Genomic DNA, 25,772 nt, shown 5'->3' with positions numbered 1-25,772 from the left:
ATTTGGTAGTTCAGTATACATGCCTTCACAATCCTACCCGTGAGGAATTTGATCTACGCCTCCTATAAATCACTAGAGAGCCCGAACCTTATTTCTATCACTAGTTTCAGTGCATACTACTGATTGAACAAGCCAGTTCCTCAAACTAGGTATAAATATCATCCACATATGTACCAAATTCTTAATTTGCTACTACTGTGCATTTACAAGCTGGCAGTGAATATGGAATCGATGATATTGTCACTAAATGACAAGAAAAAAAAGCTAGGAAATTTACTAGCAATTTCATTAATTGATAGAATTTCCTTAATTAAATATCTAAATAGACTTAACTATTACCCAAGCACTGCTGGCACCAGATAACACAATTTATGCATAATAATACAAAATCAAGAGTTATAAAAGGTTAAAAACTATAAGATGTAGGCTAAAAATACAAAGAGAAGGAAAACTGTGTAGGGTAAGAAATTGAAACTTAGACATTATAAAAATTCACCTGGTAGAAACTTGCCAACTGCATAACTCTGATAACATTACAGAAACAATTTATTTTGTAGTTCACTTGTTTTATTCCTTCATGGTTAAATACTATCTAGATATTTACAGCTCTCCATAGACTCGTCTAGTAGAATCTAGCAGATTTTCTAGGTCCTTACATCTTATCACATAACTTTCATTTCTAAAATCACTTCTTTAGACATCCTGCCAGTTGATAGACTTAACCTGCAAATGTCTAAAATTCTTGGCATCAAATCCTGCCTAACAGAAAGCTCATCAGTAACAGATCCATAGTCCACATCTCAGCATGCTAAAAGCTCCCCTCACATATATTACTCATTTTCTATTCAGATATTTTTTTGTGCCATTTTTCAGAAGACTGAATTTCAAGACTAAACTTCAGTGGTCAGCAGGTCTCTGTGAACCAATGGCTTAACTATTTCCTTGTTTACATCAGTCTAAGTCAAGTGTAATACTAATCAATGACATCATTCCAATGTAAAGTCACTGCAAATGAAATCAAAAGCAAGTCTGTTAAGCATACTAGAACAGAAGAAGGTATACCACAAGGCAACACATAAACTTCGACTACATTTAGAGGCAATAAATAGAAAAAGGATACAAAGTTCCTATTCTATAGCAAAACGTACCAGAAATAAAATATCTTTAAAAATTAGGTCTCATATGTGCACTTCCTCCATACCACATCTCTTTTAGCAAAATTTTGGAAGAGTATATCACTTCCAGAAAATCTTAACACCAAATATTCCTTGCATTTGTAATAAAAACATATTTAAAAATAATGACAGGTCTATATATGATAATTGAAAGCTCTGTGCACTTTTGGGTGATAGCAATTTATTTAAAACAGTTTACAGCATGAGAAAGTATTTCTAAAGCAAAAATGATTGCAGAGTAATCCTTTTCAAGAAGGCTTCTTCTGATCTTCCTATCTTCCACAGAGGAAACCCGAAGTACATCGGATGATTTCACCACTGGTGTGATCTAAAAAAAAGAACGGCACAACAATGCTTCAATTTTTTTTTTTCTTAACAAAATCATTAGGTGAAAAGATTCTGCACTCATACTTATCATGCAGCATTCTATGACACAGCTACTATATAGTTCATACATCAACTGGGAAGAAGTACGAGTCAAGGAATTTCATTACCTGCCTCAATTTAGTCTTTCAACTCGGATCATCTGTTTCTTTTTTTGATTCTTCTCTTACGAAGACACCTCCTACCAGATCACAAGTGCCTGCAACACAAAAAAGGTAAAAAAGATCCCTAAATTGATGTGTAGCTTGTATCATAACCCAATTCCTTAAAAAAAATATTAAAAAAGATAACCAGAGAAACTGAAATATGATAAATCTATTTGAAAAATTAGAAAAATAAGATGATTCTAAAATACATGCACAAAACGTTGATTCTGTGATAAAAAAAATAAATGAGAGCAATTGACAAATAAGTCTTTCACTGTAGTAAACTTACCACAGAAAAGCTTGCAGGACATCTGTGGCTGCAGTCATGAGCAGTACCCTGTGTTCACTGAAGAAGCGGGCCACCGTGGAGGCCCCTTTAGTTCTTCTGCTACACCCTGATGATCTCTGCATCTGTGGTTGCTGTATGCATGCAAAATCATCCCTCCATACAGAGTAAGTACAGATTTCTATGTTTGTTTGCCTTATTAATCAAGGACTGTTTCACTGAATGAAAAGCCACCAAGTTAAAGATATTTTTTTGCTAAGAGCACAAAGCAGAATGAGGTTCAAAGTTATACTTAAGATGTTGATTCCTTTTCCTACCTTCAGAAATAAGTTCTGAATCTCAAAACCTCTGCTATTTTAAGCATATTGATGCTACAAATTTGGTTTACAGTAGAACAGCTTTCAAAATCAGTCTTGAACATTCTTCTGATTATCATAGCCTACCTGACAGTTAACAATTGGTTTGTAATGATTTATAATAAACCATACTTAGAAACTCTATTTGTTTGCTTGGATGTTGATGGTTGGTTTTGGATTTTTTGTTTAGTGTTATGGGCTGTGTTTTGTTGTTTTTTTTTTAATAATTATAGAATGCCTGGTTTATTTTTACATTGTTCATACAATATAATATTTGGTTGTTAATCATTATTTGCCTTCAGACATTTAATTTATATATATATATATATATATATATATATATATATATCTACAGATATCAGCTAAAGAGAAAACAAGCCCAGTGCTTATAATATTAGATTTTCTATTTAGGGTCAAAAAAACAGGGATCAAGGTGTTTGACTGTAGACCTGATCTTTCAAGGTTGAGCAATAAAAGACATGCCCCAACAAGAGGACTAAGTACCAGAGGGAGAACAACTCGTACACAGCAGCAATAGATGGAGAAAGCAAACAAGCTGATAGCACAAAAACTACAAGCAACTTCTCAAGCTTTTCTTCCTGCTCACAATCCTATGGTTCTTCAAAATCTGAAAAATTCAAATTGAACAAAATGACCTGAATATTTTTATAGACAGAAGGTGGAAGAGGGATGAAATAATTAAAGAAACCTATGGAGGTTAAGCAGAAAAAAACTATTGCAACAGAGGAGCGCTACACAGCATTATCTTCTATATACTGCTTTGAAAACCTAAATCATAATATTCAATTCCAGAAAATACCTGCAATAAAGTTTTTAGGTCCAAGCACAAAAGCAGGATTATTATCCTACAATGGCAACTTTCCTCTATTTCAACGTGGCAGATCACTTCTCTTGAAAAAGGAAAGGAGAACATGATGTTGACATTTGCAAAGCAAGACTGAAGTAATTTATTAGTATAGGTACTCAGAAACAACACATTTACATGAAATGCTACGTACAACAGCCTTTGTAGGTACTATGGACTTCTATCATTCAGCTTCTGCACGCACTCAAAAGTGCCCCTATTCTACCACATATTCATTGCCTTGCTCAAAATTAAGACCTTTCCAAGCTACAGAGCGTTTGCAGTCTTCCTGATGATCCTCAGTTTGATAAAGATGTTAAAAAAAAGGAGCACAGGACACTCACTCCTTCCATACTGAAGTAACTGAAAGACTGATGCACTAATTCCTCTACGATTGAAAATTATGCTTCTCTTCTGCCAAAAAAACACCCCAGAGTGATGGACAGCATATTTCACCTTTTCAAATGAAATTTCTCTCAACAGAAAAGAGTCCAGATCCACTGGAATGCATAGAAGATACAGAAGTTTCTACATTCGTCAGTTCCAGCTCTTACATCATCATCACTGCCAATAATTATCTTTATCCTGTATCTTTGAAGAAGAATACAAATGCTGTTCACTTCTCAGGAACTTGCATGTACCTGTTTTCCGGAGAAGCATTAGAATTACGGACAATGGATGAAGGGCAACCACTTTAAACATGACTAAAAACAGTCTTCCTCTATGAATGTTACCCTAATTTCCTCAGAGACTAAATTTATTACATCATTATAAAAACATTAGCACAAAAAATTAGATTATTGTTAATCCAATCTTCAAATATTCCTCTGGTAAATATGACATTGCCATAAATACAGAACTTCTGTAAAGCTATAGGGGAAGTTAGTGAGTTTTCACTCTAGTGATTCTGGAATACCCTGAACTGCTATGAAAAATGCTTTTACTATTTATGTAGAGTTTTGGAGACTAAAATCTAAAGGTTTACTGAACCATGACAATTTTTTTTTCCTTGCAAATGATATGAGATTTGCATATAATCAATTTATCATTTGCTTGCTTCTGAGAGTTCTGCACTGTAAAGTTCTTTAGCGTTTGTAAAGTTTTTAGTGTTGAAAGCAGCACCATAGTCAAAAGCTCAATCAGAATGAGGCATCTCCTATTTTTGCCATCTATTGATGAATTAATTTCTTGTAAGGTGCAAGAACGGTGTAAGATGTAGAGAGCAGACACCTGTATCTTATACATATGTGGGTGTCAGTCTGCTTGGTATCAGCCAGCTGAGCTCAAAGCTAAATGAAAGGCAGCTTTATAGAAGAAGCAGTTCAAGAAATAAACAGTGAATTTGCTAAACTCAGGAGAGACAGAAGAGAGTAGAAAGCTCATCCCACATACATGTCCTCTCACAACTGCAATACATTCAGCAGCAATACCACAAAATAGTGTATCGTTTGTTAAAATTACAAATTTGTTTGCTTACAAACAAGAAAAGAGATCCTCAAAAGTTCCAGGAAGAACAATTACTTTTTAAAACTGCATTTCCTCATACAGACCACATGTCCAATTACAGATTATATAACATTTACAGTAATTTAGAAATACAGGAAATAAAATTACGTGAACTACATAGAAATTTGAAGGAAAATCATGAGATTCTAGCTGTAAAAACAGTGTATGAGATGGGGCTGGTAATGTTGTTCGCATCTACTGAGTAAACCTGGATTATGTATTTATTTTTCTGCAGGCTCAATTATCTTTTCCTTTTAATGCAAGAAGATACCCTTCTTCATAAAACATCTGATAACAAAGAGATTATGAAAATATTTATAATGAAAATAAATTTACAAAAGAATGTGTATTGGACACACTCAGGAAGTCAATACTGTTCCAAGTAGCAACTCTGTCTATCTACATATCTCTAAGCATAAATGCTGCACTTCGATGAGAAAAATCCAGGCCCTGAACACATCTTGCGCTGTCTTTACTTTCTAAAATTATTTTCTCAAATTGTATTTATTATCCTGCAAGATTAACTCTAAAGATGGCCACCAATCCAAAACAAAGGTGGGATGTGGTTTGCTCCCCTAACACTGCAAAGGGACAACTGACGCTGTGCACGTTCCATACCAAACTGCCTCAAAAAGACTCCCCTACACCTTGCCTTATCCACCCCACACTAACACACTAAAACCAGAATGGGTTTAAAATTCTGCATTTACCATATTCTATTCAGTTCCAGTGTCCTGAAACACCAGCAAAGCCTAAACAAAGACAATAAGCAAAACCTGCCAAATATCTGTTCTACCACTGCACTGGTAATACTACATGATATCAAATCCTTGAATATTTTAAGTTATGAAATTAATTTTTCTCAAGTAAAATTGTAGTAACTTCATTCAACAGGTCTTCCTTCATCAGAAAGCACTGCTGCATTCTTAGTACAAGTAATTTCTAACAGAAAGCACTTAACAGAAAGCAGTCTGAGCAGCACTCAGGTTACAAGTGAATGTATTTTATACCTTAGCTTTTGCAATACTGTAACACAACATTATCTAATCTAATTAGATTTTTCCAAAACATCTGGAAAATGAACTTGCCACATAATCTGGATGTTTGTTTATTGACTGAACGTGGTGTTCATGAGCTAAACAATCTATGGTGGTAATAGGAATTATGAAAGAGCAACACTACAGCCTAATGGACTACAAAAATAGTTCTATAAAGCCATCATGTTATCTTTAGCACAATGTATCTAAAATACATTAAGGATTAAAACTTTCTAATCTTGATCTTTACATTTCACTCTCAAAAATGACATTAAAAAATGACATTAAAATGACATTAACTTCGTTAATGAACAAGCCTCTAATATTTGGTTACTTTTTTAATTTAATCAATATAAACTTTGAACTTTACAGCAGAAAGTTACATATGTATTCTCTACTATTTACGTGGCTATTTCAGAATAATCCTTTCCAGATTCCTAATGAAAGATGTTCTGACTCCACAGGTCTGATTTCACAGCATTCACATTCATGAACTGTTCAGTTTGCATCTCAACGTGCAAATTTATGAGGAGTCCAAATGACTGGATGATTATTTTTCTTTATTTTGAGTAGATTACCTGAGGCTTCCACTGACCTCATTTGTGATTCGAAACACTTAGCTTTTACAAAATTCTTAGGTTCAAATGGAAGATAATCCAGAAATAGCAGAAACACAGAAGCAGGAATTTGCGAGTGCTCCGCCTGAAATAACTGGGTCAACACTGTGGGTAAAAGCTGTGTCACAATCAGCAAGAAACCTCAGCCCTCAAAATACAAGTATCCCCTTGAATGTTTTCCTGTTATGCATTACTATTTCCTAATGTCAATACAGCCTAGGAGTCAGTCAAAAACTCATATTTTTCACATGCCACTCTCCATACTGTAGTAAAGACTTTTCTGATAACCTCAGATATTTTTTGCCTTTTCTATTTCTATTCTTCCCATTTTTTTCATCATTAAGCAGCACTACATTTACAGACGATCCACCAAGATTTAAATAATAGGTTGTGCTGTTGTCTGTGTTCAAAAAATAATAACTAAAGTTTTAAACCATCATTTGCTTCAGTGCTATTATGTAGGAAAAATTACAACACACTGGACAGAATTTTCCAGCATTGTAAAGTTACAGAATTACTTGTTCATAAAAGTTTACAAAGTCAGAATTGATTTGTCAGTGAGGTAAATAAGACAAGATTAACAGATTCTATACAGGCACAAACATTTTCTGCTTGCCTATTTTAGTATAATGGCATCTATAACAGCGTTTGAATGGCGTTTTCAAGAAAAGCGAATTACTACTTTCAGATATCTCCTACAGTGCTGGCAATTATGAAAAATTAATGAAACCTCATTATTTTCATTCCTTCCTCCAGTGTCATCCAATAACTCAGCTATGGTTTTGCTTTTGTTTTTAACCCTTGCTGTTATACAGAATAGGTGAGAGACTTCATCCAAGACTTGCATCCTTGAGGAACTTAGTAGCAAAAAGAAATACAAAATATCTCTCACTTAATAATTTTGACATTAATTTAAAGTTGATATTAATTTGCAGTTTTATCACTGTGAAACAATCTCACTACAGATTCCACTGTTCACCTAACAAAATACATAAATCATTCTTTTAGTAATACCAATAAATAATACAGGTAAGAACGACTGTTTTGTGTAAAACTTTCACAAAGATTTGCTGTTGCTAGTGAGATTTTGGTAGATTGTTCACTCAATAATGTGTTGGAAAAAATACACTTTAAGTATATCTCCACAGTTGACAAGGCATTCTATAAGAGAATATGTGGAGTTCCAACAAGCTATTTGCATGCATTGTCTGTCCTTCAAAGTATCAATTTCTAATTATTTTTTTCTTTTGCGCCAGGAATCGACACATGCAGAGCTTCAGATCATGAAGGCTGGAAGAGACAATTCAGACACATGGAGCTCTGAAGACAAGCAAAAGGCATCATTACTGCAAAACAGACTTTTATATTTACTTTTATTTCTGAGTATAAAAGAGGTACCCTAGAGATTTAAAAAAAACCCAGCACATTAAAACACACAAAAAAATCTCATTTTTCCCTTTCAATTCAAACAAATTTCACTGCTCAGGTATTATAATCTTCTCAGAATTATTAATAAGTACTTTTAAAGATAGAGTTAGTCACTCTTTAATAGTCATTTTTAATTAGTCATTTTTAATATTAAAAAATGTAAGCATTATATATAGCATTTTTTTAAGAATATTAGTTACCAACTGATAGCAGCTCAGTTGTAATGCTACTGCAAGGCATTGCATACTTAATACTTACAGTAGAGAATATTTAGCTATTCAAAATATATCCGAGGACATTCTGCTAAAAAAAAATTAGAAGAATACCAATATTTTAGGTGCAAAGTAGGATTCACAAGGTTACTCTGAGCTTCACAGATCTGCCACAGCTATGATTTATATTGCATACCCATTCTAGCTGCATTTGCTACATCTTGCAACAGATGCAAGAACAAGGCATGACCTACTGCTGCTCTTTCTTTGCTCAGAGTACAGATGACCATGGAAATGACAATGGAGGGAGGACAGCAACTAGAATTCATAGCGGGATAAAGAGTCTGGACAAAAATCAGAAGACAAAGCTTTGCTTTCTCAGTTGTATGCCCTTGTGAGAGCACCCCAAGCAGCACATGGGAAACACTTTTGGAAATAGAAGTTTTTAACTTCTATTTTAAGTTTTTTAAGTGATTAGAGCCCAATCACTAATAGCAAAGCCTTATACACACAGAGAAAGAGAGTCAAGTTTCTATGGCTCCACAACACTAACAGCTCAGGGAAGAAGGACTTCAACTTTCAAATAACAAAGTTCATCCAATAACTAAGCACCATATCATTTCTTTGTAATATGAATGTGTCAGGAGGAACATGGGTTAGTGCACAGCCTGATTAAGTGTGAATTTCTGAAACAACCTCGGGAAAAAAAAAAAATTGAGTATGTTCATTAAGATCACCTCAATATGAAATGTAGTAAAGGCAATAGAATACCAGAATGGAGCAAAAGGACGCTGACACAAAAGGTCTCCAGCCTTTCACCTTGCCACCAATGGATGCTGTTACTGCAGCAGGAATTCCACTTTCAAAGTGGATGGCAAAGAAAGACTCCAACACATTAGAACTTCAATATTAGCCAGTGAAGGGGGGGTGGGAAGGAGACGGTTGTTCTTGTGGAAATAGAAGTCTCTCAGCTCTTTCATAAATTTCACTGTGACCTGCTGCAGCCCCAAGGTGCGTCAGTCTGCTGCAGGACTAAAACACTACTGACTGCCAAGTTAATAATAAATAATTTTTTACCTGGAGGGAACATGGACAAATACATTTAGCTGTCACAATGGCAAATGTAATTGTTCAAATCATGTACAAAAGCCTTTTCCACTGACATAAGCTTTCTTTGTAGATTCCTTCATGTTCATACAAATGACTAAATGCGATTTCTCTATAGTAAATATCAATCCAAAATCACACAGTTAAATATAAGGAGAAAAGACTAAAGCATAAAATGGATCTCTCCTATAGAGACAAGAAATCTGATTTAAAAGAATTACTGAACATTGCCTCTAAAGCCAACTGAAACAGCTGTGGAAGTCCAAAGGATATGCAAAATTCAGGAGATGCTGGCTGAAACGCTGCTCTGACTACAAAAAGTGCATTGATAGGAATGCATGTATTACTTAACCTGAGCTCTGACTCAGAAAACCATCCCTTGAGATTTCTGACCAGTCACAGACTCAAGAACTCTTCCATATTCTTGACTGCAATGAATCCATTGCTAGGTAACCCCTACAAGTGGCCAACCAAATGTATCAAGTTAGTCTTTCAATTTGGCATCCCTGGAGAATTTCTGCCAAGCCTGTTAAGTATATTTTAAATAACTGGTAACATTCACTACTGCAATAACATAATGATGTACTTACCAGTCCCAAACCTTGCTTGCTACCATTCACAATTACAGTCTTACGCAGTTTAAGACTGTCATACTGCACAGAGATTCTACTAAGAGGAGATTGTAAGGAAACACTGAAATATATTTTACATTATTTAAAGCACCACAGTGTTAAATTAGAGCTAAATTTCCTGTAAGGCTCAACAACCATGCATTCACACATTAGGAATATACAGTTTACTAATAAAATATTCAGTATTTGTAAGCCATGGAGTAAAAGGAGAAGGCTTTGTGCAAGTACCAATTTGTGCATTTTTTCATCAGGAAAAAAAAATACCCAGGTGTTCTGGAGATTAAATTCATTACTTCTAGACTTTGCTGGAATACAAACCATTCTGAAGAAAGAGTTAATAAGCTAAAGACCAAGCTTGCAGGTGACATCAGATTTCCAACATCTCATGCTGAAGGGCTCAACGGAAACAAGTGAGCAAAGTAGCCCTAATTTGGAATCCCTCCAGGAGTAAGTTCTGTCTTACATCCTGCAGTCTCTATTGTTTTCATAAATTCTATCAACTGAGTTGGTGTTAAAACCTTTTTTGAGAAAGATGTACAAGTGGGAGCATGTTTATCTGTTTCCAAACTCTCAGTAAGATTTCCATTTTTCTGGCCAGCCATCCTGTGCCTTAGTGATGCAGATGGATGTAAGCACTGCCAAGACCACTGTAAATACTCACAGTACTGTTGAGAGGCTGAAGGGTAACATTATATTGATAATGGTTTCTGAGATTTGTTATCAGCAGAAAATCTTTTGTCTGCCAAATGTACTCCTATGTGAAAATATGCCGTTTTCAAGTTGAGAGCTGAAAATGACTCTCTCCAAGCAAGTCAGGAATAATTTAGAACAAACTGATTGTTTTGAGTCAAACATGTGCAGGTGTTCAGTCAATCAATGCTCTGAAACCGACCAACTTGGGAATAACGAAGCAATTGCAATAAAAAAAGCTTCTCCCTGTGCTTTGATGGTACACTTTTAAACTAAATACTGATTCCACTTCCTTTGTGAGAGAAATCTCCTGAGAGAGCTCTCAAAATGAAGAACTGGTTTGTGGTGTGTGTGCAACTGCATTACAAAATTGGAAAGCACTGCCAAACACTGGTTCCTTCACCCTTTTTTATTGTATTGTTCAGCCTACAAAAGCCTCCTCAGGCATCCTCCATGCAATACCAGAATAAGATCTAGTTCTACTTCATAAGGAATTATTAGTGCAGTAATTCCAAAGCATACTGTAATTCTTCACCCAAATGGACGTCTGACAGCTGAGCAGGCAGTATATTAGGTGTTTTCATCTCTACAATGCTTCAATAATTACTTATAAAAAGTAAATTGGGAAAAGTTGAAACATATGTATTTAGGAAGTAAATTAATCAGGAAGAACATGTATCCTAGTAGTCCTATGATGCAATCTTATGATCTCTTTTTTCACTGAAAAAACTGTTCCTTTGAATCGTGACACACACCATTTCAAAGGAAGGAATGCTGATGTCATGAGGCTACCCTGTGTCACAACAGTGCCTCAAGCTGTGAGACACACTGCCTCAATTCAGCACTGCCTGGATATAAGATCTTTCTAAAAATTTCTAAGATGCCTTCTAAGATTCAGAATAATAATAATTCACCTGTATATTTGAAGAGTTAATAAAAGTTAAAACGTATTTTGCAATAAAGGATGATAAGAATTTCCAAAAATTTGCTTTTCTTTCAAAAAAGATACATTTGCAACCCCTAGTCATCTTTTCAATACTGCTATAAATGTCTGCCTTATTACTTTGTTCACCACCAACTTAAACAGAGCAAATCACTATAGCCGCAGAGCACAACAAGCTGTCCTGATTTTCTCTCAGAGAGTAGCATCTCATGTCTGCACCACCAGGGGTCACGTTTGTCAGCTCCTACTAAATGCAAGCTCAAGTACTGAAAAAATTAAGAGACGTATTTCGAAACTCCAATTTTATCATTTAGATCTAGATTTATTGTTTGTAACAGAATAGTAAATTAGCTTTTTAAAAATCCTGTTGCAAAATGTTACCTAAGTAACATTTTGATAACCTTCCCATCTAATGCTTCTTTATTTTATCTAACGAAGTATTATAGAAAGAATTTCATATATATATTCATGGCAGCTACATCTACAGGTAGGGCTTCATGTCAGAAGATCCCAACTACATCAAGCTGTGCTCTATGTGTGTGTGTTGCCTTGGCTTCTTCCAAAGGGCTATACATACCAAGCCACTACACAAGCAGAAAAGCTCCTGAGTAAACTAAATATTATCAGTCTTTCTCAAAATGCAGCAGAGCACAAAACGTGACTTGTGATATTCTCCTCTGTCCACCTGCCAGGTTCCAGTCACATTATGATAAAGACTTTTCTGCAGCCAACGTAAGGGAGAACACTTAACACAATGGAATTCTATTCAAAGAGGAAGATGCCATCTTAGCTTCCTCTTTTATTTTTAAAAATTGAACTACATTGCGACTTTGACTAAAAAACTGGGGCTGAATTCCACTAATATATTCAGATACCATTCCTGATTTTACTTGTTCTGTAGAGCAAGAAATGCAATTAAGCTCTCTACTTGCTTTGATTCTTTGCTGCAGCTGTTCTAAACTGCAGTCCTTCTACAGACTGAATACAATTCCTATGTCTTACTATTGGCTGTAAATGAAGGTATTCCTCTTCTTAATTCATCCCATCACTGTAAACTGAGCTGTGACAAATAGATAGGGCACGATCATCTGCGAAAGGGATGAAAGAAAATAAAATCCAATCCTCGTTCAAGAGTGCCATCCAGTGTCTAAAATAAGTCAACATGCCTTATGTGAATAATGTGAACAGATGGAGTCAAGCACAGGCTCGTTCTCCAATAAATAATTTTCCTTTCTTTTTAGAGATCTTACATTTGAAACTGTAGAGTGACAAAGCTTTTCATCCATATCAGGCTCATCTTGCTGCAGATTACTGCAGCTTACCTGAAGATCGCAGTAACTCATAGGATGCTTTGTAAACGACAAGTTTAATTAAGAACTCAGTGAACTCCAATGCTGATGTATTTTTGTGTACTGGGAAATCTGTATCATTATAAACCTCACAGTGCATATGCATGAAAATGCACATCTGCAGAAGTCTGACTACTTCAGAGAAAAAGTGAGGCGTATGGAACTGAACTTGTGGAGTCCAGGACACATGTGGGGTAGTAAGGAAATACACTGCATTTAACATTGCCATAATGAAGTATAGATAGAACTGAATTATCCCAGTTACTCCTAGGAGGCTGTATGATGGAGAATGGTTTGCAACAAGGGGAGGAAAACTGGGCTGGTTGACTAGCACAGGTCCTGATGCTGTACTGTTTTACACAACGCTCCCTGGCACTACTCATAAGCATACTGCATGCATATTGCTGCACTGGGGTTTTAATGAGATCAGGCCTATCGTTTTCCCATTGTAATTCTAAACACCAACATTAGGACTACCCAGGGGATAATATTTCATGGCTTTGTTTTTTACAGAAACTGCACTATTTCGATGGATAGTTTACACAAGCATCTTGAAAAAAGTACGAAGACAGAATCAGAAACCAATACAAAAACCAGTCCATGCATTATTCCCTGCCTCCCAAGCTTTAAGATCTGCAGTCATATAACAACTATATAGCAACAGGAGAGAACTTTAAAAATTCAAGCAAATAAAAACATACATTCTTTACTCTTGGACTATCATGAACATTTAGGAATGTTTAGTTTTTTTTAGGAAATCGTAACACAAATTATCTTATTATTGAACCCTATGAAAAGTCAGGTGAATAATGAAAGAGCAAGTAGAGAAGTAATTGATTTGATGGAAAGCTACCATCCTCTCAATATATAACCTTTGGAAGGTTTTCCAATGTGGATTTTTGTGTTAAACACTGAGCCAAAGAAAAATACATTATAAAAAAAACTAAGATCGACGTTTCTGTAAATAAATTTATACTCAAGAAGATAAAAGCTGTCAAGAATCAAAGCTGATTAAAGCAATGTGACCAAAGAAATATGTAATTGTTAATTATTTATAAACAGATGAAAATAATGCATTTTGCAATTGCAAATATTTAAAGGAAAGCATGCAAAGCACATTCCCTTCCCTAAGATGACCTTTAACTTTAGCTAGAGCTAACCCCACACGTTTGAAGTGAATTCAGAATGAGATTGCCAAAATATAAGAGCATAAGAATTTTTTTCAGTAGAGAAGGATTTTAAACAGAACTCAGTGACACACCTTTAAGAAGAACCTGTTTGCAACTACCAAGAACAGCAGCAGAAAACCAAGTAAACATTTTTCTGTAGGTCAATTAATAGTTATTTTTCTTCTAATTATATCAGTGGAACTTGGACTGTGTTCAAAATCTTCAAATATCATGTCTAGAATGGAATACAAACTATTTAAAGAAATAATAACTGAACATCAATAATAACTGAACTTTCTTCTGATCCATATCACGTAGCACTTTTCCAAAGTCTAGATTAATTCATTCTTTCAAATCTGATCCCCATCAATCAACCCACTCAACTAATCCCATTGACCTCACTGGGATGACCCATTGAAAAAACAGTATTTGGATCTAAGTACTTTCAAATATACCCCTATTTCGGCGGACACACCTTTCACAATACAGAGGGCTTTCTTCATCAATGTTTTAATTAAATCTTTATGCTGAAATAGGACATATTTACACTCATTGTCAAATTTCATTGACAATGACTTATTTGACAATAAATATATTGAGATTTCCCTAATCACACCAGACTATCAGGCTCATACTCTCAACACAATATCAAACTTTTGCCATGAATATCTCACGAGGGAATCAATACTCGTACAAAATTAGGATAAATGGTGACCAGATGAACTCCGGTTCCAGTAGTTAAAAGCCTGTATGTTCCTTCTGAAGAAAGGAGTCAGACTGTTCCAACAAGAAATTTGCATCTGTTTACTTCATTAGAAATCTTGTTTCACTAAAGGGTTTGATCTAACACGCCATGCTGACTTTATGAAAATCAGGGAGAGTTCATACTATTCTAGTGCCTACAGTACACTTTCACCCTTATTAATGTCAGAGCCCATGAAAATATAAATACAAAAGCCACCTTATCATATATATAGTTTAAGATGTATGCAAGGAAAAAAATTAGCAAATAAAAAACAGTATTTCCTTTTTAGGAGGTGGGTGTTGGTTTGGTTTTGTTGCTGGTGGTTTAGGTTTAATACAACACAAAACAAGATAACTAGATCTTCCCCCTCAACAGAAAGATTGTTGTTCAATGGAAAGTTAGGAGGAGACCTGGGCAGTTTATTGGCTTACCTTTTGCTTCATTGCCCTAATCTGTAAAAGAGGCATAGACTACTAGGAAAGGCATTGAGAAAAAGTACTAAAAACAAACAGAGACATGCAAATATTATGGCAACACAGTCCAGTAGACATACAAATATATCAATTATATTTTTACTGCTGATGTTCTAGAAAATATGTTCATGCTCTTTTTAATTTTGTGTTTCATGATTTTTCTCTCTTTCTAGAACAATTTCTTTAATTGCTTCTCAAGTATCAACATTCATTTCCAACTGATATTTTTTTCATATTCTAGATTCCAAACTAGCGGTGATGTTGTCATGTCCTAATTGAAAAAAACAATTTGTAAGTAAAAAGCTTTATGTCCCCCACACGGACTTTTAAAAACTATTGCAACCAAGCACCCCAGCAAGAATATTATGGGGAATAACAAAACCTGAATGGGCTACCTTAGAAGTGTATTTGTTCTCCAGAACATAATCAGCTTCTGTCTACTTTTTCTTGCCTGGTGTGACTGCAAAGTCCTTCTGTATACCTAAGAAGTCACCTTAAAAAAACACATTACTATTGATATTTTGATAGAAAATGATTGTCTTTATAAGTACTGATTAGATTAATATTTTGAGCTGAGCCAGGAGAAATAAAAGGAAAGAAGCACTAATGAACCTAATAAAGACACTCAGTCTAGAATGGTTGTTAATCTGTGTAACTAACTACAGGGAAGAAATGTTTGGTGTCGATAAAGCATTTCCTTAGTAAATTACTACTGGCTCCAGTGTAAGACATTTACAGTAAACACCAAAAGTCTGCAAGGCATCTGTTCTACTCACAGTGGAAGAAAGAACTTTACTCCATTAATAACTTTAAAAACATGCAATAAGTAATTCATGATGGCAGTTCAAATCCTATCATCAACCATCGTTATTTGACCAAGCTGAGTTCAAAGATAGAGCAAGTTTTAAAAAACCCTTGAAAGTTTAAAAGTGCACTTTAAATTATAATAAAGCTGTGTTCTTCTTTCTAAGCGTAGAAAGAAAAGACCATGGCTTTAAACCATGTACAACAACATTATTTTAAGAATACATGCAAGATAAGAGTTAAAATGTATATATAAAATCCTATATGATCTCAGATTCCATTTTAGTGAATTTGTATGCTATATAGAGAAGGCATGTGTAATCTATGCGTATGTATATATAATAAAATACTTGCTGGAATTTTAACATTTGACTTTACTAGAGATTTAGTGGGACTTTGCCTAAGGCAAGCTTTTAATAGCAATAATAAAAAAATACTTAATGGTACTTAAGGTAAATAATGTGTGGTCACTATGTTTAAAAAAAAGTAATACCAAACATCTGTGCTAGATTTCCACATGATAAAATCACCGGATTACCTACAGTTCTCCCAAAATTATAGAGAAAAAATGTTTATTTAAAATCCCAGAAAATTCATTTGATAATCAATGTAAGTATTAAAAGGCAGGCATCTTTACTGACAGAAATGTATATTTCGTGATATACAGGATACTTATTTCTGAGCATAAGGACACAATGGTATGACATCATGGCTTCAAGACAGATTTCCTTTTCACCTGTTAACGTACAAACGAAGACTGCCAGGCCCAAGAATGTCCCTCTACTTACGTATGTGTATTTGAAAAGGCTACTTTGTTACCTGAAGAACAATTTCCTTACCAAGCATATGCTACATCATTTTGTCTCAGAAAATAACAATAAATTCCAGCTATCTTAAGAAAAGGCTAGTAAAAATACTTCAATGAGCTGAATTTCTTACAGACAAAAGATTCAGTCTGGCTCAATGAAGGGAAACTGAGTATACAGATGCTCTCAGAAACCATGGAGAGGAGCTCCATATTCTCTCCTTAGTAGGTTGTATATTCAAAGCTGAAGCTGAAAGACGTGCTTACACTTCATGCTATTTAATCTGATTATTTTTTCTTTCTTTGCAATAAGAAACTAATGAAAGTTTTGCTATAACTACCACAAGTCTGGGAATCTAGCTATTCTTGCAGAAGTTTATTGCCTGTATTACAAATTCCGTAATACGCAGAAAATCACATTTTTTGCATAGCTTTTTTCCCCAATAAGTTTGTTTTAATGAACCTCACCAGCATAGACATTCTTTGCGATTCCTGTAAGAGAAGAGCAGGATTCCAACTTCAGCTGAAGTTTCCTCCAGTGTAATAAGGCTTAAATTTGCCATTCCTAGAGCTCTCAAAGAGAACTTGAGTAAACACATAATTAGAAGCTCACCTTTGTGAAATAAAAGTTTGAAGATGCTCTAGACTGTAAGCTGCAGAAAGGTATAGCATATGAGGGGCAAGTGGCTAACATCCCCAAATCACCCCAAATCTGATAATAATATGAAAACAAGGAAAAATGGACTGGTTTATATTCCAGAGGCATATTCTTATGCCTCTGGTACATTAGCTATTTCTATCTCTCTTTTCTGCAGTTTCTCCAAGAAATATAATCTACAGTTTGGAGAAATTCCATATCTTCTGAGGCAACTATTTTAACTTCTACAACTATTCATGGAAAGAAAAAGAAACAAAGCTTTTTTTTCCTCTCCTTTTCCACATGATTCTTGGATATCTGCATGTTAATTTGAACCAAGACAGTAGAATACTGGTTTCTGGTAACGTGCATACTTCACATGCAGTAATAATAGCAACTTGTAAGAACAATAATAGCAAAGCTAATTAAAAAACACATTTGCAGGATTTGATCAAACATTACGTTACAGAGGACAATATATTAGTTTTTCAGGAATATACTCAATATGAGTTCAATATTGCAACCTGTGAAAATACAGAAATCAGAATATTTTAATTGAAATTCTGTAACAACAAATATTTTGTTAAAGACAGGTAAAAATGAATAAAATTTGAGTGAATACTAAATCATTCCTGAGAGGGATTGAAAATGCTTCCAAGTTTTGGTTTACTGCCACAACATTCCCAGGGGAGCTGGAGAAAAGATGGCATTTACAGTTAGGTTGAAAACCTGCAACCTCTTGTTGAAAAATGGAATCCACAAAGACTACTGCAAAAGATTCAGCACACTAATTTATCAGGCTGGAAAACTGTACTTTGTAGGATGAAGACTGCATGCAGTAACAGCAATTCCAGTAAGCACAGCAGAAAACAAAGACTCACTGCACTACACAAAGGTCAAAAGAGGAACAGTGTTTTTTAACAAATGAATAAAATTAAATACTGAATTTCTAATATTCCCTCAAACTGTGTAGACAACTTCCAGTCACAAGACAGCAAAAGACAAACAAATCAAAACCCATAAAACAGCGTGCCTCAGGAGCAGAGCTGGAGAGAGGGAATTTCACACAAAGCTTCGGATTCTTAAAGCATGAAGGAAATTCTTACCCCAAATCCCCAAATCGATAGATAGTTCCCAAGCTGACACAGAGATTCTGACCAGCAAACAGTAAATTTTAAACTTTGACAAGTCTCCAAGGCATATCATAAGCATACCATAAACAGAAACTCCAGCAAACCCCTCTGTACACTTGTTCTAGAGGAAAGATAATTACTTTATCCTCAATATAAATTTAGAGATAAACAATTTTTTTCCTGGCTCCTGAGAGCAACCCAGTGGGAGCTATGAAATATCTTGTCTACTTTCCATGCTCTATTTAGTCCTATTTCTCTAACTGCTCTTGGAAAGCCATTCCAGAGCTGGACGACTATGCAAATTAAAAACCTTCTTCCAATTTCTGCTTTATTCATTCAGGATGTGCTTGAATTAGTAATTACAAATGTATGTGATAATGATGCCATAGATGAGGCACAATCACAGAACAAAAAACAGTTAACATACAGATCATCCATGTTTGAAACAGACTGTCTTTCTCTGAAACCAGATTTAATCCAGAAACCCATCTGATAGTTTAAGCACTTCTCCCACAACTCTTCTTACAATAAATACAGTATCATTAACTCCTTATGCAAGTCCTTTCAGAATCCTCTGACTTTCAGACTCCATTAAGTGGTGGCATCACTTTTTAATGAACGTTCTGCCTGAGAAAAGACACAGGAGGATCCACATCTTCACTAAAAATCTTTAAATCTATGATTGTGCCCAGCAAATTTTCCAGTGTTTCCGAGATTGAGAAGGGCTCCAGATACAACTGAGGCCCCAGTACATATTTCAGATTAAAAGGAAGAAAAAGAAATCTAAAATAAATCTGTCACTGGGTTTTCAGAATTCCTTTTTACTAATAAAGTAGCTGAAACCTCAAACAGTTCATCCACAGGAAAAAAAAAAAAAAAAACCCTGTAGATGTAGATAGCTATTCCTTATCCAAGAACTAATAATAGTTTTCTGTGTTCTTGTACTAATTTTATTCACATTTTGACTTATCAGGCAAATTAGTGGTTGTTTGATTTTTTTTGTTAACTAGACCAGTAGTTCAATCAGACTTTGCTGCTCCTGAATTTCTAAGGAAATAGAGCTGGATGTCCTGATTCTCCTCACTGTAGTAGTTAGTAGTTTGTACTCTACCTCTGCAGTTGTCACCTTTCTCAGTAGGAAGCAGCAAGGTCTCTCTCTGAGGAAGACACACTGTCTCATTTCCCTGTCATCAGCTTCAGAGGCTGCTAGGATGAAGAAGGGCAAATGGGCTTGACAACCAGGCAGACTTTCTTTCAATCATACTTCTCCCAAATCTAGTTTCAAAATTCATCAGCAAGTAATGTGGGCTTGAGGCCAAACCTCCCGAAGCACAGCACAGCCATCACTCCAGTGTGTTAAAGGGGTGGTATTATGTTGCATACCACACAAGAAAATAAATTAGAAAAAGTCTGGCTACAGAAGGCAAAATGTTTGAAAACACTTTTCAAGTGTTTAAACACAAGAGGTATAAAAACAAAATGTAGCATGTACTCATTACTAGTTATTTTATAGCAACAAAAGGTGCTAAATGTCTCTTCAATAGTTCTCATCGCCTTGATTTGCTAAATATTGATTTGTCAAAATACAAAAAATCTAGAATGTATGCAAAGCACACAATGTCAAAGACAGTAAGTCTCAAATGGCACAATTACTTTTCTTCCATAATTTCTTAGTACACTTGTTTATTTAATTTGGATTTAAAATAGATGCATCTTATTCTATGAAACAATGAAAGCAGAAAAAGAAAACACTCAGATACTTATTTCCAGACCTGCAGTAAATACGTTATCTTTTAAAGAAATAAATAATGAGTTTTCCTTACCTCTCTAAGATGTATGTTTTCCTTCTCCTTCTGGTCTAATATCACTTCTAAATGATTAACCTGAGATTCAGCTTCTGCCATCCTTCGAGTTCTCTCATTGTCATCTTCCATTCCTTTAGAGGGCAAACCTTTACTTTGCAACATTTCCAGAAGCTTTTTTATTGATTCATCTCTAGCATTTAGTGTTTGTTTTTGTGTTTCAATCCTTAGCTCCATTTCTTCTAGAGTTTTTCTTAACAGGAAAAGCTCTTTAGCTTGCCTATCGTGTTCTGCTTGAAGTCTTCGAAAATTCTCCTCTGTTAGCTCAATAGTAAAATGCTCAGCACCTCGGTTTCCACTTTCTTGCTGGAGAAGATGATTAAGGTCTCTCTGGGTTCTAAGCTCATCTTGAAGAGCCTGGATTGTCATTTGCAGATGCTACAACACACAGAAAAAAAAGGAAAAAAAAGAATTTAGGATCTGACTGTAGAATTAGACTTCATTGAACTTTTGTTGTATGCTTCTATAAAAATTTATTAGCATTAACAATGGAAGTATACTAAATGACCTTTAAAAAAAAAAAATCACAAATGCATGTGACAACATTTATAATGATGTCCTTCAAGTACTTGTAGAAAAAATAAATGACAACACACACAGGGTCAGCTACAGATAAAATAAAGAGCAAAGAAAAACAACAAACCCAAACACAAGGCAGTGACACATCCATTTGTACAGTCAGTATGTGTCTACGAAGTTGAAAGACTCAGTATTCCTTGTTTTCTAAATTGCTTCATAGACTACAGGTGGTTCTGCCCTGCATGGTGCTCAGCAGATGAGTTATAAAGTGAATCAAAGCACTCGCTGTAACTGAAGGGATTTTGGTGGGGAGCAAGGGGGAGCACTTGATTGGTTTTGTTTTTTTCTTTTGGCAACTAAAGCTATGAATATGCTTTAGTAAACAGGATTACTGTATCTCTAGTGAGCAAACAAAAAAAAAAACACAGTAAGCAATATTGAATTCTGAAAAAAAAAAAAAAAAGACTGCAAATAGTAGACAAACCTTTGTTCTCCTGGCATCCAAAAACTGAACAGCATGGTAAATGAAAAATGAAGCAAAATCAACGTAAATAAAGGTCAGATGCAAGCAAAGGAGATTCAACAGAAAGAACTGAATTCAACAAAAAGTATCTTCAACAGAAAAAATAATTTTATTGAGATATACAAAACAGCACCAACGACTTCACAATACTCAAATATACAAACCAAGGTAAGGACAGACTTTACTCAATAGATGTGACAAGAAAAAAAAACAACATACACAATAATTAATCTCACAATGAATAATAGTAATAATATTCCTATTACATCTCACTGTGCTTTCACACTTATCTTTCACACAATATCTTCTCCTAAATTATTAGTTTTAAATTTGAGTACAGTGGTCTCTGTTCAAGAGAGAAATCTCACTCCATATTCAACACAATGAAAAATTAATATGAACAAAATCATTTCAAAGTTGAAGCATAGATTATTCTAACTTACTGTAATAGCATGTTTAATGTCTGAAAATGTGTCTCCTTATTTTTTCTTTATTAACTACCCACACTGTACACAGAATGCATAGAAATACGAGTTCCTGAAGAGCCATATTGTATCAGTACGATTTAGATGACTTTAAATGTATAAATGTATAGCATCACTTTTTTTGTGTGTGTTAATGAATATTCTGCAACTCCACACTTCAGTGAAACCATAATTCATTAACACCGGAAGTCAGTATCACAGGCTTCTTCAGTTACTTGATAACATCTTCATTTTTAGAAGAACTGTATCTAGAGCTGTCAGCATGTAATAAACTGAATTTGAACAGAAAGAATAAAACTTTCTGAAATCACATCTGTTACCAGTCACTTCAAAAGGATAAAAAGTTTTGGCTGCAGTGGAATTCTGTAGTCTGAACTTGTTCTACCATTAAATGGCAACGTTTTTATAAGTGTTCGGAGCTTAAATCTCTTAATGTTTGTATCTCATTAGGTGCACACTCAGTTGAGAACATGCAAATGTAGGCTACTCATTTACAGCCCTGCTTTTACGTAATGGTAATTCTCAATGTTTCTTAAAATCTCAGCGTGTTTTAAATTATTTCTATACGTTTAAAAGTTCCCAACAAACTTAATTTCAAAGTTGTTCTAGATATAGCGATTTTCTACTTTAAATCCATTACTGTACTGTTTATGATCCTGAGAATGACAGCTTTAGCACAGAAATTCAGTACATAAATCCAAATGTTCAAAAAATAGAGAAATGTTCAATGATGTTCATGAATGAATTAAAAAGACATGGGAAAGCAGTGGCAGAGACAAATGCTGCAAAGTAAACAAAACCAAACTCCTTTCTTTCCAAATGCTTTTTGACTAAACTGACAAAATATTTATAGGTATCTCCACCAGTTAATACAGCAGTTACACAATGTTTCCAAGCTATACAAGACTTTGCTTTAGAGAATATAGACATTCTGTTCTAATTCCTTTGAAGCTTGGAGAGAAACAAAAATTTTCAGATAAGTAATCATGGAAAAAAAAAAAAAATCCTATTAACTTAAATTATTCATAAATTTTCAGCCAGCTTGAAAACAACCTCTTTCAAAAGGTCCAAAAGAAGAAAAAAAAATTCACGTGGCTTTTTCAAATTAAATGTTTTGATTTTAAAACATTTCCATGCTATTTTTAATTTTAAATTTTTTTAATTGAGATAGATTTTTTAATTGAATTTTTTCCTCTTAATGAAAAACAAAATAATTCAATCACTGTTTAAAAAGAAATTTCTCTTTTATTTAATTTTGAGTTCAGTCTCCACATCAGCTGGATTTTCAGTCCCAAGACATTTATTTGAAGAATGAAACTCGAATCTTTTCATTCTCTGCAAAAGAATGACTGCCTGAAGTAACCGCCTATAAAACCTGAGGAGGTTTTTTCTACACAATTATCTCTCTACTATGCAACAGAAATATTCAGTAACTCCTCGTATAGTCTATAAATAGTCAAAAAAGAAGTCTTCTTGGAGTTTCCTCCAATCCGTATGATTTAAAATAGCTTTTTCTAACATTACATTAGACAATACTTACTCCTTGATGCTAAAAACTACTTATAAACACCTTCCCAAAGTCAAGCAATCTCTGTACACCGTGTCTAGAAGATTATAGCCAAATCAAAGGAAACCCGTTTGTAAAATATTTCAATTTTTTTAAAACAGAAATAAAAGGGAACTTAAAATACACATTGCTAACATGCAGCCAAAACTCTTAGATCAATACACAAATTATTAGAATTCAGAACTCAAAATAGCAAATCTGGCAAGATAAACCAGCAATAACTTTCCTTTCTGTCCCACAGCAACCTATGCACGGCGCTCTCGCGTTCTGCCCATAAATACGTTTGTTGCTGAGCACAGCAGTAGTTGTAACTGTTAAGCCCAAGAGCCTCAATGGCAGCAGGCTGCTGCTACCCTGACACAATCCATTTTCTGAGACCTTTAAGACTCAGAATTCTTTGAACACGATGGCCCAGATTTAGATTCGTGCTGGCACAGATTTTTGTATCTGCAGCTAGCTAAGAGAAGGAAAGAACACATGTTGCGAAGGTGGAAAGATACTGAATAATTAATTATAGCAGGGGAGGAATGTGGGAGTGCTGTGAATATCTGTCACGTTGCTTTTAGTACGTAGGCAGGACTTTGTAGGATTTGAAAAGACACACAAGCTCTATCACGCTTTCCATAATTTCTATTAAAAACAGGCCAGCTGACAAGGACTTACAGAATGATTCCATGCTTCTAGGGAACACATAAATAGTTCTCACAAAACTTTTGCAATCTTCCCTTACAGCCCAACTCCAAGTGGCAGTCCATGGAACTGCACTGGATGTTCCCATTAACCTTTTTCTGAATTAGGCACAGCACAGGTTTCTACAATTTGCCCCCGAAATTTGAAACAGAACTATGAAGAAGAATTAGCAATCCCCACTTGGTTGACTGGCTTCCAACTCTTGCTCTACATGTGGACATCAATCCATGCAAAGAGGCTATTCACAGACAAATCACCTGCAGAGAACTTTCCTGCCTCAGCACACCTTGGATCAGAGCACAGCAGCATTTCAGAGCATCTCAAGGCCTTAGATACATGGTAAACATTGGAGAAAAAGGATATTGGAAGATTGACCGATTTAACATAATTATCTACAGGCATACAGAACTTCTATTTTACATCACTGCCCTCGCACCAAAAGTGAAGAATATATTGAAAATAGTCAAACAAATAAAACCAAATAATTGGGGGAGGAAAAAACAAAACAAACAAACAAACAAAAAAACTTAATAGTAACTTGAAAGGAAGCAACAAATTCTATGTAACGTGAAGGAAGAAAAGAATCATAGTAGGAGCTGTCTTGACTGGGAAAACCAGCCTGAAGGATTTGGTGGCAGACAATAAGTGGTCATTGGTTATTATCAAGTGATAAACTTAGAAAGTGTGTCATGCATGATTTACTACACATTTCCTGTAATATAATGATAATCTATCCAATTTATTCCACAGACAAAAATCACTCAAATTTGGAAATGAGCGGTAAGGAATTCTGAATATGTTTCTCCTCTAAATGGTTCAGTACAGCACTACAGCTAAAGAGGACAATGTCAAGATCACCCAGTGTAGGCAAAACAACTATTTCTGTAGCCATTCAAGATGATTCACTGCTTTGGTGCTTCACCTAAACAGAGTGATAGGTAGTAGCATTTTTCCACTACTTCAAGCCACTGCCTTTTGGCTTCTGACTCTCACTGTTCCATTTTCAGTTACTGATTCTTCTTTCTGCTTCTTTCCCATTCTGGTTGAAAAGGTAACACGTATTAGGCTTTTTCCTATATGACTGTTGCTGTAAAGCCAGGTAAGATAAGAAATGACTACTGTCACAACTGTCTCTGTCCTCTCAACATCACAGCATTGATGTGGTTGTGATAGACAAACAGCCTTCTGAAGCGTAAAACAACTGAGAACAGAACCCTGCAAGCTTAGAAGGAATAATCTAGGAAATAAAGCAGTTCTAGGCAAAAAGCAATCTCACGCTGCAGTGCAGGATGTGGCTGAACTGCCTCACACCATGCAGGTTCGCAATATGAGAATGTACAGCAGTACTCCAAGGTGGAAACATGACAAAATCTTCCAGAAGCAACATCAAACAATCTTTCTGTCTCCAGCTGCTTTTTTCCCCTCCCTTCCCTTTTATTAGTACATAGAAAAATAAAAAGAGCTTTTGACAGTTTTATTATCTGTTACAGACTTTTGAAAGTCATGTCTAACAGTATTTTTCAAAATACATTCTTTGAACTTAGGATGACTGTGCAGTTTCTGCAGCTAACTTTTTGAGGGTATGGGGTATATTACTAAGCAGATTTGCATGATCACATTTTTTCTA

General features: G+C 35.0%; 1 protein-coding gene across 1 annotated transcript in view; it reads right to left on the bottom strand.

Moving 5' to 3' along the window:
- The window catches only part of ERC2 (ELKS/RAB6-interacting/CAST family member 2), a 413,280-nt gene that overhangs the window by 348,641 nt on the left and 38,867 nt on the right, over positions 1-25,772 (bottom strand). Inside the window, exon 2 of the mRNA XM_042823657.1 lies at positions 20,323-20,739. Coding sequence (XP_042679591.1) covers positions 20,323-20,739 — 417 coding nt within the window. The remainder of the gene's footprint in view (positions 1-20,322; positions 20,740-25,772) is intronic.

Source organism: Centrocercus urophasianus, unplaced genomic scaffold, assembly GCF_019232065.1.
Source record: "Centrocercus urophasianus isolate 14NV4802_14NV808 unplaced genomic scaffold, USGS_Curo_1.0 seq_22, whole genome shotgun sequence".
Taxonomy (NCBI): Eukaryota; Metazoa; Chordata; class Aves; order Galliformes; family Phasianidae; genus Centrocercus; species Centrocercus urophasianus.
The sequence above is the reverse complement of the archived record's forward strand: the minus strand, read 5'-3'. Positions and strand labels throughout refer to the sequence as shown.